At 43.8% G+C, this 14,742-nt stretch overlaps 1 protein-coding gene across 3 annotated transcripts in view; it reads right to left on the minus strand.

Annotated features, from left to right (window-relative positions):
- Positions 1–1,033: 1,033 nt before the first annotated feature.
- SLC37A3 (solute carrier family 37 member 3) overlaps positions 1,034–14,742 on the minus strand; it is a 38,678-nt gene continuing 24,969 nt past the window's right edge. For all 3 annotated transcript variants that reach the window (XM_050918758.1, XM_050918769.1, XM_050918763.1), the window contains 6 exons: positions 10,058–10,199; positions 8,750–8,851; positions 7,892–7,939; positions 7,070–7,221; positions 5,193–5,258; positions 1,034–3,365 (listed from right to left, as the gene is read on the minus strand). In XM_050918758.1, the coding sequence (XP_050774715.1) occupies positions 3,273–3,365; positions 5,193–5,258; positions 7,070–7,221; positions 7,892–7,939; positions 8,750–8,851; positions 10,058–10,199 (603 nt within the window). In that variant the 3' untranslated portion in view covers positions 1,034–3,272. The remainder of the gene's footprint in view (positions 3,366–5,192; positions 5,259–7,069; positions 7,222–7,891; positions 7,940–8,749; positions 8,852–10,057; positions 10,200–14,742) is intronic.

Raw genomic sequence — 14,742 nt, forward strand, 5'->3', positions numbered from 1 at the left:
TTGATTACCCCCTAGATCGGTCACATTCTGGGTAACGCCCAGACACCTGGGGAGCATTTCTGGTATTTTGCTATTCTATAATTTTTAAACTCTGAAAATTAATCAATATTTCTGCCTCTCTCCTTGCTCAAATGATAGGTTCCAGACATCATGGTCATGATCATAGTGGTGGGAGGGCTTTTTTGGTGAGGGGATAGAGGGATTGAGGTTGCTTAGCATTATCTTGTTCAAATAGCCATTAAAATGAAAAAGTTTTCTTCAAGTACCTAGAGGCTAGGATATTCTGATTCTAGTCATTCACAGAAACATGGAAGCAGGGCAAGAAATCACTGCTTCTCAGAAAAACTACTGCTAAATAGTTTTCTTGTAGGTAGTGAGGGACCAGGCACATGACCATGATCTCTGGGTGTCTCAAGAAAGCCAACCTCTCACCCCAATCTGAGTTTACAGAGTGCTATGAAACAAGAACACAATTAAAAAGCTCCCCACTGTGTCCATCTAAGATAGGAGCCAGAGCGAGTCAAACGAGCAAAGAGGGTACCTAACAAGGATAGCAAGCATGTTGTGTTTAATACTGAATGAATAGCATATGACTTCTACATTCAGAGGGGGGAAAAAAGAAAAAAAAAAAAAGTCAGGTATGTGTGGTTTCTCAGAGGTCATTAATCACACTGTTCTCAGTGCCTCTGGCAGGGAGTCTCACAAAGCTTCTTATGAAATTGATCAGGAAGTGCGCCAAACTAACGAACAGCAACATGTTGCCTCTTTCTGGTTGGGATGGGGATTTGTTGTAAGAGGTCGCAAGAGTTAGGAAGTGAGAACACCGAGGAGAAACAGGCATACACAGCAGGCAAGGGCTGTGTAGGCCCAGCTCTTCAGAACTAATTACTAGGAAAACAACTGCAACAACACTATTATACCTGTAACTGGGAACTATTTAAAACAGGAGGAAGAGTTCTGTTTGGTGAACTTTATGATTTCAGAAGGGTGGGATGGAGTGGAATAAAGCACACACAAAAGAATTCCACAGGAGTTCACCAAAAATAATGATTTATTCAGATGACATTGATTTGACATTATCAGAATCAAAACATTTCTCATCACCGCTGCTTGAGGAAATACACCAGCCAAAAGGTCTAGTGTAAAAATAAATATATTAAGATTTGGGTGGAATGCACAGCCAATCAAGTATTAGCAATAAATATGCTGTCTCCAAAATACCCTCTGAACAGTTGCATATGCTCTGCAGCTCAGTGTGCAGATGGAGTCTGCAACCAATTTGACATGAAGTGATTTGCTCTGAAGGCTGCAATCTTCATTTCCGTCAGAACTTACTTGGCACCTCGACAGTCAACCAAAGCCTGGAATCCAAAACCTCCATTCTCAGACACAAGAACTGGGCAAACAGTGCCACCAACAATTTCCAATTTCAAGGAGTCCACTTCCATTTAGAAATGGACTAAGGACTGGTTTGGGATCTGAATACTAAGCTAAGTGCCTCAATGAATTGAGGGCACAAGGGTAGGTCCCCGAACAGCATCTCCTCAGGACCACCCCGAATTAAAATGGCAAAAATTGGAATAAGAGTGGGAAGAGACAAGAACATGGGTCCCTTATATGATTAACTGTGCCTTCTCCCCAACCACTGGACTGTCTGAAGGTTAACTAAAAGCAGAGAGGAAGAGATCTAAAAGCAGAAAAACATCTCAGACAAAAAAGGAGGAGGACTTTCAGAAACCATAGAAGAAATAGAGCAACCATGTTTTCCCAGTAAGTGAAGCTGTGAAAACAGTTGGCACTGCAGGATCAGCAAACAATGTCTGAGCAACAATTCAATACAATAAAGGCACTAACAATTTCCCACATTAATCACATGATTAAACATTTACATTCAGACATTTAAAAAAAATCACTGTACACTAAGTTTAAAAAAAGGCCATTTTCTATTTTAAAAAGTTCCTTTTTTTCCCCCCAAATTCTCAGTTACCTAAGAATTTTTCCATCCATGTGACAGATGTTAGTAACTTGCTTAATGCACTACAGGAAGGTGCTCAGATGCAATGGTGTTAAGCATAGACTAGAATTACATGCCTTTGTATCTGGCTTTTATAAGAAAAATAAATGTGTTATCAGACTGAAAGCCCTGGAGCCTGAAGGTTTCTGTCTGTCCATCACGTCAGTAAAGCCTGGGCAATGCCGTGTCAGTTTCATCACACTACCTCACTAATGAGCCTCAATCCTAACCCAGAAGCATCACATATAAAGGCAGAGGAATAGTTCAGACTCACTTCATTCAATCCTGGGTCTGCTGTGCTAAGGAAGGATAAATGGACAACTGTCCACAGAGAACAGGACCGATGACACCAGCTTCTTTCAGAAGTGTCACCCAAATAGCCATCAAATGCAGAGAACAACGACTTCAGGTCACAACTGATCTGACAGCCAACTGGTAAAAGAATCTGTATCCCAGTCCCAATCCTCAAAGCCATATAAATGGCCGCTGTTAGATCTATAAAGTTTACTGCAATCCTTGAAAATTAGTGTTAAAAGATTATCCTCCTATTCTACAGTATTTGGCTACTTAAATATTCAGAAATCGCAGGGTTTCGCAACAACAACAATAAATAGATCAAGCATGGACTTAGCTTCTGATGGAGAAATTATCTGTATATGAGAGGGTTATTAACTAAGGATAGTAGAGATTAATCTGTGTATAGATTTAGCAAAGGTATTTTCAGGACACCTGGACAGCACAAATGCATCCGATTCCAAAGAAACTTTTTGCTCATTCTTCTAAACCAAAGCAAGAAAGAACTTCAGAATATTCACGAAGTGGGCTGTACGGTTTCCCCAGCATAATGAGGTCTCACCATTCACTGTAAGATTGACTCTCCATCTTCAGTTTTAAAGATCTGACACTTGTCAGGACATCCAGAAATAATCAGTAAAGGTTATAGCAATGGGACCACAAACCAGGAGGAAAGAGTGCACTTGCTGACTTGAAAGGCTCCGGTGGGACTAGAGCCAAACTGATTAATCCCTCTATCTTGGAACAGCAGCTCCATGTTGCAGATGGCCTCAATCCATTTGGGTATTTGGTATTCCAACAGCAAGTTCTCCAAGGCTGGTCTGCAAAACCTTGTGGCACATTCTGAATTAGTCCAAACTTGCAGGGCAGGAGGGGGAGAAAAGAAAAACAAACCTCCCAGAATTTTGATTTGTCTCTCAGTTGTTGATTTTCCTTGGACAGTCCCTCTGAAGGGAAGCAGCAGTCACCCAGTCCGCGTACACAAGTGTCTCTCATGCAGGAGCAATCTAATTTCCCTCACTAGTAACGGTGAGATGAATAGGATTGTTGAACTTGTCTGTGGAAAGAAACAACATGAAGGACAATTAACACATGTACATGTCGCTGCATCTTCCCTCCAACACATTTTAGAGGCATTTGTAAGCACAGAAAGCTGGAAGTGAAACAGGAAAGTCAAAGTTTGCCTATCAGAAGGACAGAAGTGGGCTTTAGACTTTCACGGAAGTTTCTGTATAAGCTAAGGCTCTTCCCTCTACTCCATGGCTTTGCACTGCTCTCTCTGGAGCCTATCAAAAAAGGAATCACAGACCAAAGCAAGGCAACACCTCAGCCCTAGCCCTAAAGGAGAAGCAGGTGGATTATGAAAGACTCCCAGCCACTACCAACCTGAGCAGCTCAGGGTGTGAACTCTGATCTTCTAGACAGAAGCACTGTGCTTCCACCATACTGGGCCAGCCCTACAGAACATTTTCATTTTGGTCCCTCAATGTCTGATCATCCCTCCCACCAACCCAAAAGAAAGGTCTGCACAAATTATCAGCTCAACTGCATGCAGATGTGGTCACCCCGTCTCAAAAAAGATATATTGGAACGGGAAAAGGTTCAGAAAAGGGCAACAAAAATGATTAGGGGTATAGAACGGCTTCCGTATGAGGAAAGTTTAATAAGACTGGGAAAAGAGGCAACTAAGGGGGGATATGATAGGGGTCTATAAAATCATGAGCGGTCCAGAAAAAGTAAATAAGGAAGTGTTATTTCCTCCTTCCAATAATATAAGAACAAGGGGCCACCAATGGAAATTCATAGGTAGCAGGTTTAAAACAAAAAACACAAGAAAATATTTTTTCACACAACGCGCTGTCAACCTCTGGAACTCCTTGCCAGAGGGTGTTGTGAAGGCCAATACGATAAACAGGGTTCAAAAGCAGCAAGAGTGTCCTGTGGCACCTTATAGACAAACAGACATATTGGAGCATGAGCTTTCGTGGGTAAATATCCACTTCATCGGATGCATGCATCTGACGAAGTGGGTATTCACCCACGAAAGCTCATGCTCCAATACGTCTGTTTGTCTATAAGGTGCCACAGGACTCTTTTACTGCTTTTACAGATCCAGACTAACACGGCTACCCCCTCTGATACTTAATGTTCAAAAGGGAGCTAGATAGATTCATGGAAGATAGCCATTGATGGACCTATTAGCCAGGATGGGCAGGAATGGTGTCCCTAGCCTTTCTTTGCCAGAAGCTGTGACTGGGTGACAGGGCATGGATCACTTGATAACCTGTGTGTTCATTCCCTTTGGGGCACCTGCCATTGGCCACTGTTAGAGGACAGGATACTGAGCTTGATGGACCTTTGGCCTGACCCAGTATGGCTGTTCTTATGTAACATCAGCTCCTTGGAAACACTGGAAGCCATGTGACAATGCACTTGCACACAGGGGAGTTGGAGGGGGCAGAATCCTAACTTGGAAATTAGAGTGAAATTCAACTAAAACAAATATTGCACACCAGATACAAGAATTTTTAAAAGGGATAATGTCACGTGCTTCCCTTTCTATCACTTAGAAAACCTGCTTTAAAAATCTATTCTTGTTCATTTGGCAATAATAATTCAAAATCCATTTTTTGATTGGTGGAAGGAACTGATATTACCATGGCTGATTTAGATCACTTCCTGCTGTGCCCCAGCCAGATACCAGCTCTGGGAGCAGCATTATAATTAATGGCTGTGGCAGAAACAGTTTAAGGTGTGAAAGTCATTAAAGCTCTCACAAAAAAGGTCCTATTATTTATTTGTTTATTATTCTAGGGTTCAGAAATTCTTTTCAGCTGCAGACTCAACACGGGTGAAAAAGCTAAAGAAGAAAAAGACCTCTTACCATAAGAATGAAGAAATAGAAAACCCACATCCATCCCAGATTGTCCTGGATCAAAGAAACCAGATACTGTAAAGAAACAAAATACGATATTTAGATCATCAATACACGCACAACTGTGAGGGGTGTTTTTCTGGTGTCACCCTTTCATTTGCATCTCCCTGAGTTTGTGTACCTTTATCACAGAGAGAAAGAAAAAGAAAAAAAAGCCAATCACAAATTCTCTCTTTTAGATCTAGCGGCTCCTGCCCTGGCATAATGGGAGACTTGCTGCCTTAATCCTTCTATATAAATCCATACAAGATCGGTGAAATAGAGATACCAGCTGAAGCTTTACAGGTAATAATGTTCAGTGAGGAGAAAAACTAATTGCAGCTTCAAGGAGCGACAATTTGACTAGAGTGAACGAAGGATTTTATTGCACAGAACGTACAGTTACATAAGTGAATGTAAATACCCTTAGAGAAGCTGAACCCTCTAGGAAGATGTACAACTTAAAAAGGACATGCATTTTCAGCAGCTATACAAGTATTAGCTAGTTAACCCTTTCCAACACCCTGTTATGCAGATAAGATGCTCAAGCTTCTGCACTGATTTACATCCTGAGCTCAACAGGGCTTTGCAAGCTTCAAGTAAAGGCAGAAATTATCCCTTATATGCAGTATTTGAATACAACTCTGATTAAAGCACCTCTGTACCTCTCTATTACTGAGCACATGGGCACAAAACACAGGATCTTCATTATGGAAGCGTTCCTGGTGCTTCTGCTGCTTATTCCCCCACCTGGAGTGACACTGATCTGAGATCAAGTCCAGATAGCAAAGCAGTGACAGGCAGAACTTTTCAGAAAGAGAGACCCACTTTTCATGATACTCTCCTTAAGAAGTGGTAAATGTGTGGGAAGAGGAAGATGCAGGAAGCATGGTACACTGAGAAATTTGTATCCAAACAAGATGTGAAAGGTGTTAGCAGCCTGTTAAATGTGGAAAACTAAGCATCTCTCAGAGAAAGAATGAATATTTCATTTACTGGGGAGAACCATCTCAGTCAGTAGTTAACAAGTTCTTCTCTGCCTGCAATCAGCACTGCTGATATTCACAGGAATATTCCCAAAAGTGCCAATTATGAATCCTAATTCCTTTGGGAAATGGAGGTGTGGACTCCACTCCAACATACATCTTGGTATTTCATGATGTTACACTCTCTCTAGTATTATGGGGCCAGATACATCACAGGCCCTGTCCAACGCCAAAATCAGCACTATGTTCTTTCATGTGCATGAATTTTGTTTCTGCATAACAAGTATGTTCCTATTGCTGATGCCCTCAGCTTCTGCTTCAGTAACAATCCGTGGTCAAATCCTATAACAGCACCCAGCGTGGAAGATGAAAGCAAGTGATACTAGTTTTACAGGATGTGAAGTCTGCCCTAGATAAAGAGAATCACACCCAAACTAGTCTAAATAACAAATTCTTATGTTCTATGTAAAGGGGACATTCATCTTAAAAACAATATTTCATAAATACATCTCTTCAGAGCTGCTAACACCACCTTATTTAAAAACTGAAAATAATTCAAAAATCCAATTTTCTTTTCACTATTTATGGAGTGTAAATGTTTTCCGTATCTCAACGGCTCAAGTTATGGAAGTCTCTAAACCCCATTTCATTCTCAAAATTTGTTGCCACAATATTTGCATTACAAACTCTGCAGAGAAGTTTTGTTTGTTAAAAAACACTGTTTCCACTGGAAGTTAAAAAAGGATGAATGGAAACGTTTCAGCTGGGGTTGGAAGCTTTTTTTCCAGACCCCATGTCACTCCCACGTAGAATTTTAAAGGCACATTCCCTAATTCCTCAGTTCTTCTCTCGTAATCTCACCTGGCCCACCGCAGCTCCAATGCTCCCAGTTCCGTCCACAATTCCAGTGACTGTTGCCAGAGCCTCACTGTTCCCTCTGACCAATTCTTGACGTCCCAGGTCAGCGGAAATCGCAGAGCTGATCATGTTAGATGGGCCTCCAATGAAAAACCCTGAAAGCACCAAAAGACCATCTTCCAATGACAGCACTGCAAGGAGGCTGCCATTGGCACAACCCAAGAGTTTCACACGGCAGGGATTTTCTGCCACCCAAGTGTCAAGGGCTGGGGATGTTCTGGAAGTCTCAGTTATGGGAACAGGTTGCAGTAAGGGGAAAAATGCTTCAGTCCCAGAGGGTTTAGTTATCCCTCACAGTGGTTGTTATGTGCTTCTCTGTGTGTCTAAGGGAGAAAGTTGGGGGAAATTCACAGAAACCCCTAAAATATGGGTGTTTGAAACCAAGGACCCTCACTCGTGCTGGTTAATACAGAGTTCACATCACGGGGTGCTTCCAAGGAAGCTCCCAAGTATGCATCTTTAGTGGCAGAAGAAGCTTATAGTTTCTTGTAGTATAAAGAACGCAAGAGACGCTTGCCATCTGAGCTATTCTAGTCTGCAGCATAATTCCTTATTCCACACCTCTGTTTGTGAAAGCTTCTTAAAACAGTGTTTTTTAAAAAAAACAAACAAAAACAGTTGGGCCTTCATGGTCACTCCTGTTGTAGCCATGGCATTTAGCTGAGAAGGAAGCACACTTGAATATATTAACAAGGTTTTACAGCAGTGTTATTGTTTTTCTGTCTACACAGCTACTGGGGTGAAAGTGGCATTTATATGACATACCTGTAATGGCCATGATGAACGCGTTGATGGGTTTGCTGTTTGGAGAACCTGCCAGGGGGTAGACAGAAAAGAGGAGTGTTAATAAAATAAGGAATAATTATATCTAGCTCTTATACAGAGCTTTTCATTTGTAGATCTCAAAGCACTTTACAAAGGAGATCAGCTTCATCACCCCCCATTTTAGATGGGGAGATGGAGGCAAAGAGTGGTCAAGTAACCTGCCAAAGGTCACTCAATTAAAGGATTCCTTTGGTGGAGCCAGAGAGCATACATGTGAGATCTTCAGCCTTATGATGGCTCCCAAGTCCACTGTCTTGTTGAGCCTAGATGTGTCCTTTAATTAGTTGTCCTAACAGACTGTTTCCAAATCCCATTAGTTGCCAGATGCTGGAGTGCTTCTGTAAATGGTTTGAAGTCTAAGAGCTTCTGACTTATCCTTTCCTAGATCTTCTCTCACTTTTTACCCTCCTCTCACCCCTACCCATTGGCTTTTCCTCTTTCAAGATGTTCGCACCTTTGCATTACTGCTTTACGGGTTGTAATTTTGACATGTTGGCAATGCTAGAAATGCAGCCAAAGGAGCACATCTAGTGCCAGCTTCCCACTGGCACAAAGAAACCCAAGCACTCAACCCACATCTTTCCCCATCCTTAACCAGAATCTGAAGAAAGACTTCTTCCCAGATGCCATGATCTCCTGGGGCAATACAACATTGCAGAGTGTGACTGGCCCAGAAATATACTCTGAAGGGCAATATCCTGAACCAGAAACAGGTTCAAGGCATAGAAACTGGCAAGTGTCCATCCATCTGACACAAGAGGTCCCCCCCTTGCCCACAGGAATGCAAAATATACTCACGACTGTATCCAAAGAGAGACCCTATAGCCAGAAGCAAGCTGATCGCTAGCACTGGAGCTCGCTTCTGTAGCATATCGGAAATCAAGCCTTGGATTGTCCCACCTGCAAAAATAAAATGAAAGCTCATCGTGCCCTTCCAATTAACATATGGAACACACACACTGCTGCACTTACTGAACTCTGTTCTTTTCTCTTTACCTCTGGCACCTCTATTGTGGACAAAACTCTCACTGCCGCCTGAGACACAGTCAAGGCAATATCAAATCAGGGTACTCAGGACACAGTAGCGAGGATTGATTACTATGTCTCGCTCTCTATACGTATAGCCAGTCAGCGCTTCTGCTGTTTGTTCCTTTCCCCACACACCCTTCCTGTAATCTCAGTTCAGGTCTGCGCAATGTAACACACCGTGGCCGTCTCCTAGAGTTTCCTACTGTTCCTATTAATGGCTCTGCTCTGCTGGTGGGAGCACTAGCACACAACCGATTCTAGGCACCCCAGTGACACTTTTAACACTTTGTTGTCTAACTCTGCTCAGAGCAGATATATCACCTCAAGGGTTACAATGCTGGCAGCTTTGTCTACACTAGCATGCCCATCATGGCAATTACCAGTGGAGCTGCACTGCCGATAAAGCATTAGGAAATAATTCCAGTATAAACAAGACCATAGAATCAAAGCAGAGCCAGAACGGATCTGAAGTGTCTTGCAGGAAAACAGAGTAGACTACTTACCCAGCCAAAGAACAGTGAACATGGGAGAGCAGAGCTCAAGCCATAAAGAGAGGCTCTCTTTGTTCTGGCTGGAGGCACAGGTACAGATTTTACCACCGGCAAACAAGCACAACTACACTTGGCTCCATTGAAGACAATGGAGTTGTGCCCGCTCACTCCAGTGCTGAACCGAGCCCTTTGTTTGCAGCAACGTGGGAACGGTTGCTAGGGTAGAGGGTACCCCTAATCTAGACCTAGCCTATCGCTCAGGGATGCCGGTGGGAAGTAGGGCAGGAAACCTGGGGGATATCTGATTGAGTGGGATACTCTCGTGTTCATAGCAAGTGACAAAAAACTCTCACTGCTGAAGTGTACAGAAATAGGGTAGTACCCCTTTAAACAGGCTGTGAGCTCTCTAGAGGTACTCACTACGTCCTATGTTTTACAATGCAGCCAGAGCAGCAGTGTATGTAACCAGGCCTTGCATGCTGGGCACATTCAGTAAACTGGGCCCATGTAGTTCCTTCATGTTCAAGAGCAAGAAACCTAAGAGCTGGGCAACCAAAAAAAGAAGTTGTTTGCTTGCTGCACCTACCTACAATTCCTCCCACATCATACCAAATTGAAAGCTGGTCAGCTTCAGCCTCCTTCCATCCAAAGTTTTCGCTGAGGTAGAACGGCAGCCAGAAGAAGAAGGAGTAATTCACTAGTTTCAAGCAGGCATAGGCCAGGGAATACTAAGACAAAAATAGCGAAAACACCAGCAAGCAGTTAGCATTAGAAAAACACAAGTAGCAATTCCTCCTCCTTCCAATAAGCCCACAGCTGAAGCTCCCATGGTTAAGTGCTTCTGCATTTCACATGAGAATGCAATGTCAGGAAAGCCCAGTGCTGAATATCAAAGGGACAGATTTGGGGGAGGAGAAAAATCAACCAGGATGTCTATTTTTAGTGTTCTTTTCATCGGACACAATGGGTTGAAACACCATTTCTTCCAGCAGCTTCACTTGAAGCACAAGCTTCTAAAGAGGAAAACAATTAGTTCATCTCCTAGATCAGAGGAAGTTAACCACATGACACTAAGCAAGCCAGGGGCCCTTAATTATTTGCACACTATGTTGAGAAAAAATGTGGTGCTTGCCATAGTCTATCTGCATCACTGTGTGCCATTCAGAATATTGCTACATACTCAAAGCACCCTACAAAGAACTCCTTGTAATACCCAAATGTTTGTATCCCAGAGCTCAAGACACAAGCTTTAGGCATGCTTGAGAGTATCACATCTTCCTACAGCTGAGACTGTTTGTGGTGCTCTTGCTATAGTTCTGGGGAGTGAACTTGCCTTAGCTTGCAGGAGGGCGCTCTCAGTGCAAACACCTCCCCTCAGGCAGCCCGAAGACCCGGTTCAGCAGCTGTCAGGGCAGGTATAAGGTATGCATATTTTGTCAGGCCTTTGGCGGACCATCACTCTTGCAGTAGAAGGGAGCCATGTTTGCAGAGTTCCAGCGCTGAGTGCCAAGTGCCGTAGCTTTTTAAGGTATCCAAGAGGATAGACTGTGGATGTGTAATTATCGGCTTGTTTTAACATGGTAAGAAACAGATGATACAGTGATTAGTGCCAAAGACATACGATATAAAATAAATGCCTCCTAACACACAGATTTCTTCAGCAGGCGTTTGATTAGAAAGCAGAAGAACGGAGGTTTGCCTCCCCTTAAGCCTCCTGTCTTTATAGTGTCCAGCACTACATGTCTCATGGGCAGAATTCCCACTGAAGTCAACAAAAGTTCTTCAGGAAGAGCAGGACTGGGCCTTACTGAGCCCACTGCTTATCATTACAAAGCACTTCAGAATGGTCGACTGGATTGCTTGAGACACTAGCCATTCTTCATCTTCAGAGACCCGAGAGGAAGGCTGTCAGTGTAAAGACAGTTCCACTGCACTTGTTCAGTTAGGGAAGGGGAAAAACTGAAGAAAACCAGAGTAGGAATATAGTTGATTTGTTTTATAAGTGTATCTATCTCCTGGAAGTTATCCTTGCTTGTACTCAGGGATCCACATTCACTTTCCAGTCTCGCATCCAAGCTGCTCACAAGGCCCCATTAGTACAATGAAGCAATTCTGGAACAACACAGAACAGATGATCGATTTGAACTTCCAGTCCTTTGCGCTGGCCAAGCAGGATTGTTCCTCCAATGTATTTGTTAGCACTCTGACCAACCTAATTTTACAGGGCTCAAGTGAAGGGACTTCCACTACTTCTTCAAGGAGTTATTCCACCATCAGAACCTTTTTTCTAATATTCAGCTTCCATTTCATTCACCGTTTTAGCCCATTTCTCCCAGAACCTCCCCTGCCCCACCAAAAAATTAGTCCTCTTCTTGTATGGCCTTTACACAGCTCAAGGTGGTTATGTTTCCCTTAGTTATCACTTCACCAAGCTGTATACATGGAATTCCTCAGTGACTGAGGTGTCTGTACAGCACCCTGTCTAATGGCAGCCCTATTCTTACTGTGGCCGTTAGGTGCTACTGTAAGCATAGGTGGGGTGGCAGCATTGCCTATTATTAAGGTTATCAAACATGTCTCAGTATAAAACCCTGTCGTCAGTTGTTTATAATTTTACCAAACTTTATCATTGGGAGTGAAGTTTTCCATGCCAGTGTGCTCCTCAGGTTAGTGGGGTTTTGCCTTTAAGTTTAAGCCAAAATTGTTTAGCCATTTCTGAGAACAAGGTTCTTTTGCCCATTGTCACGAGGCAGGGTTCCTTCACCCTAGATTCCCGTCTGCAAACAGTCCTCACGCACAGCTAGTGACAAGTCCAACGAGAAGGGCTATAGTCACACTGTAAATAAGCCAGAAAAAGTTCCCCACCGCTCATGGTTCATACATTCTCCCTAGGCACAGGGTAAGAGGGAAGAGACCTTGGGCTTCTCTGGCCCTTCCAGCTTATCCTTCCACTCTTCCTGTCTGACTTTTAGCTGTCCTCAGCCCATGTGCGAACCACCTGGTTAATCAATCATTCAATCCTTAACCAATTATCTCCCGAATTTGTCCCATGTGGGGATGTTTATCAAGTGCCCAGAGTGGTGAGTCAGCTTAAGGCTACTCTCACACTGTCCTTCCTATGTTAAAAACGTTTCTGACTATTGCTTTGACAAGTTCTAGTGCCCCACACTTGGAACAGGAAGTTGATGCTTCACAGAGGGGGGCATGTGTGTCAAGATCAGGGATGGGCCTTTTGCTATTCCTCTGAATATCTGCCATGTTATAAGCCTTTGGAGGGTGGGGGTGGAAAGTCCATGTTTATACCTGCCTTTCAAGCCACTGCTCCAGCCCCCCAGCAAGTCCCAGCATTGACCAGACTACACACGTGCCAACCCCACAGAGCAATGGAGCATGCAGCACCTCCTCACAACTCCTGTGTGTGACTGGATTGTGCATGTGACAGCCCAGGAGTAGAGAGCCAAACTCAGACATTCCTTACAGTTGCAGCTCCCAGCTGCTCCAGGTTAGGGCTGAGCACCAGAACAGGGCAGGGAGCCCATCTCTCTTGTGCTCTCAGTGGTTGTTATGAACATAAATTACTACTTGTGAAGCATTCAGATACTGTAGTGATGAGCGCCATCAGAAAGCCCAGGAGGGAATTAAAATTCTGTACTCAGAACAGGGTTTGAATAGTGTGTAGCAAATAAGGCTGGGGGCCATACACTGAACAAGGATAACACAAAATATTGAATAGCTGCTCACTAATTGAGCGCTGTCCATCCTGTGCACTGAACAACACAGGTGTCCTGTGGGGAAAAAGTGCAATCCTGTAATTAAAGATTACCATAATGCATACACACAAGGGCAGTATTGCCAACTCCAAAAGTTTGACATGTATGACTCAGAGCCCTCAAAATCAACACATGACCAAAAAAGATTAGTGGGGCTTTTGCTCTGTCTTGATTTTTTGTACTACCCCCCCTACATGCGTGTTTGTTTCCCCAAAGTTATGAGGTAAGGTAATTTTGGCCCTCATTCCAGGACCTCTCGCTGGTTGCCTGATGGTGTGGAGTTCCCAGCTTCTCCCCTAGCCTCAACGTTCTAATTAATCCTGTGTCCCCCTCACTTCCACATCTGTCCATCTGCCTGTGGGGCAGTCAATTCTGATTGCATAGGTGACTTTAATCCTGGCATTTCCTAACTTTTGAGTGCTTGATTTTGTAACCTTAACAATGTTCTTTTAACACAGTTTGTGCGTGTCCAGTGATGTATTGTGTAGATGTCCCTCGACCACCTGATGGCATCTGACACCATGAGTTGCCACATCAGCCGAGCATAGCGTTGACTGATTCCACATTCTCTCAGCACTCGATTAGTGGGGTCCCATGCGCCCAAGGCTCTGACAATCAGTGCATGTGTCTGAACCTGGTAACCGTTAGTTCTCAAGGTTTCAGCCAGAGGGTCGTATTTCTCTACCTTTTGAACTCAGGCATCGTGGAAGACCAGGGTCCTGTTCTCGAAATGCACTAGACGTCTACCATGATGATGATGATGAAGATCTTTCGGTCCTAGGTAGTGATGACGATGTCCGCTCACCATTGGCTGTCGGTTCCGGGGATGGCAGAGTTCACGGCAACCTTCCCCATAGGTGGTGGTATGGCTCTGGCCAGGAGATCTTGGATGGCTGTGTGTCGCAGCTGCCAAGCTCTCAAATGGGGCTTGCAGCTACAAAAGACATGGGGTAGCGTCTCGTTGGCACAGCTGCACTACCTGCATCGCTTGTACTGATTCCCATGGCGGACTGCTCCATTGAGCGGGAAGCAGTTGAACTGGGCACTGTAGATGAACCGCCAGTTGGCAAAACAGGTGAAGCTGCCCCTGGCAAGGAAGTGGTTGCTGGAGTTCCACTTGCATATCACCTTGAATGTCTTCCCCTGGTCTGGCTTCCATTTCAGGTTTTCCACGTATTAGCAGCGGATGGCATCCTTCAGGATCCTTATCAGCATGGTTCTAGCTCTTGGAGTGATGACTGTGTGATCTGTACTCTTCACCGGACATCGGCAATACCAGGAGGAATGAGCTGGACTGCCGATGAGAAGTGCAGTCAGGAAAGTAAAACACTTTCCTCATGGATTGTTTTTCTAAATGGACAGCCAACCTAATTCTCAATTACTGAGGACAATCGCCACTCACTGATATATTTCGCTTTCCACAACCAAATCTCTGTACAACTTTTTATGAGTGATGTATCTGAGTATCTGGAGTCTAATATATAAACTGTATTGTTAAATC

Source organism: Gopherus flavomarginatus, chromosome 1, assembly GCF_025201925.1.
Source record: "Gopherus flavomarginatus isolate rGopFla2 chromosome 1, rGopFla2.mat.asm, whole genome shotgun sequence".
NCBI lineage: Eukaryota > Metazoa > Chordata > Testudines > Testudinidae > Gopherus > Gopherus flavomarginatus.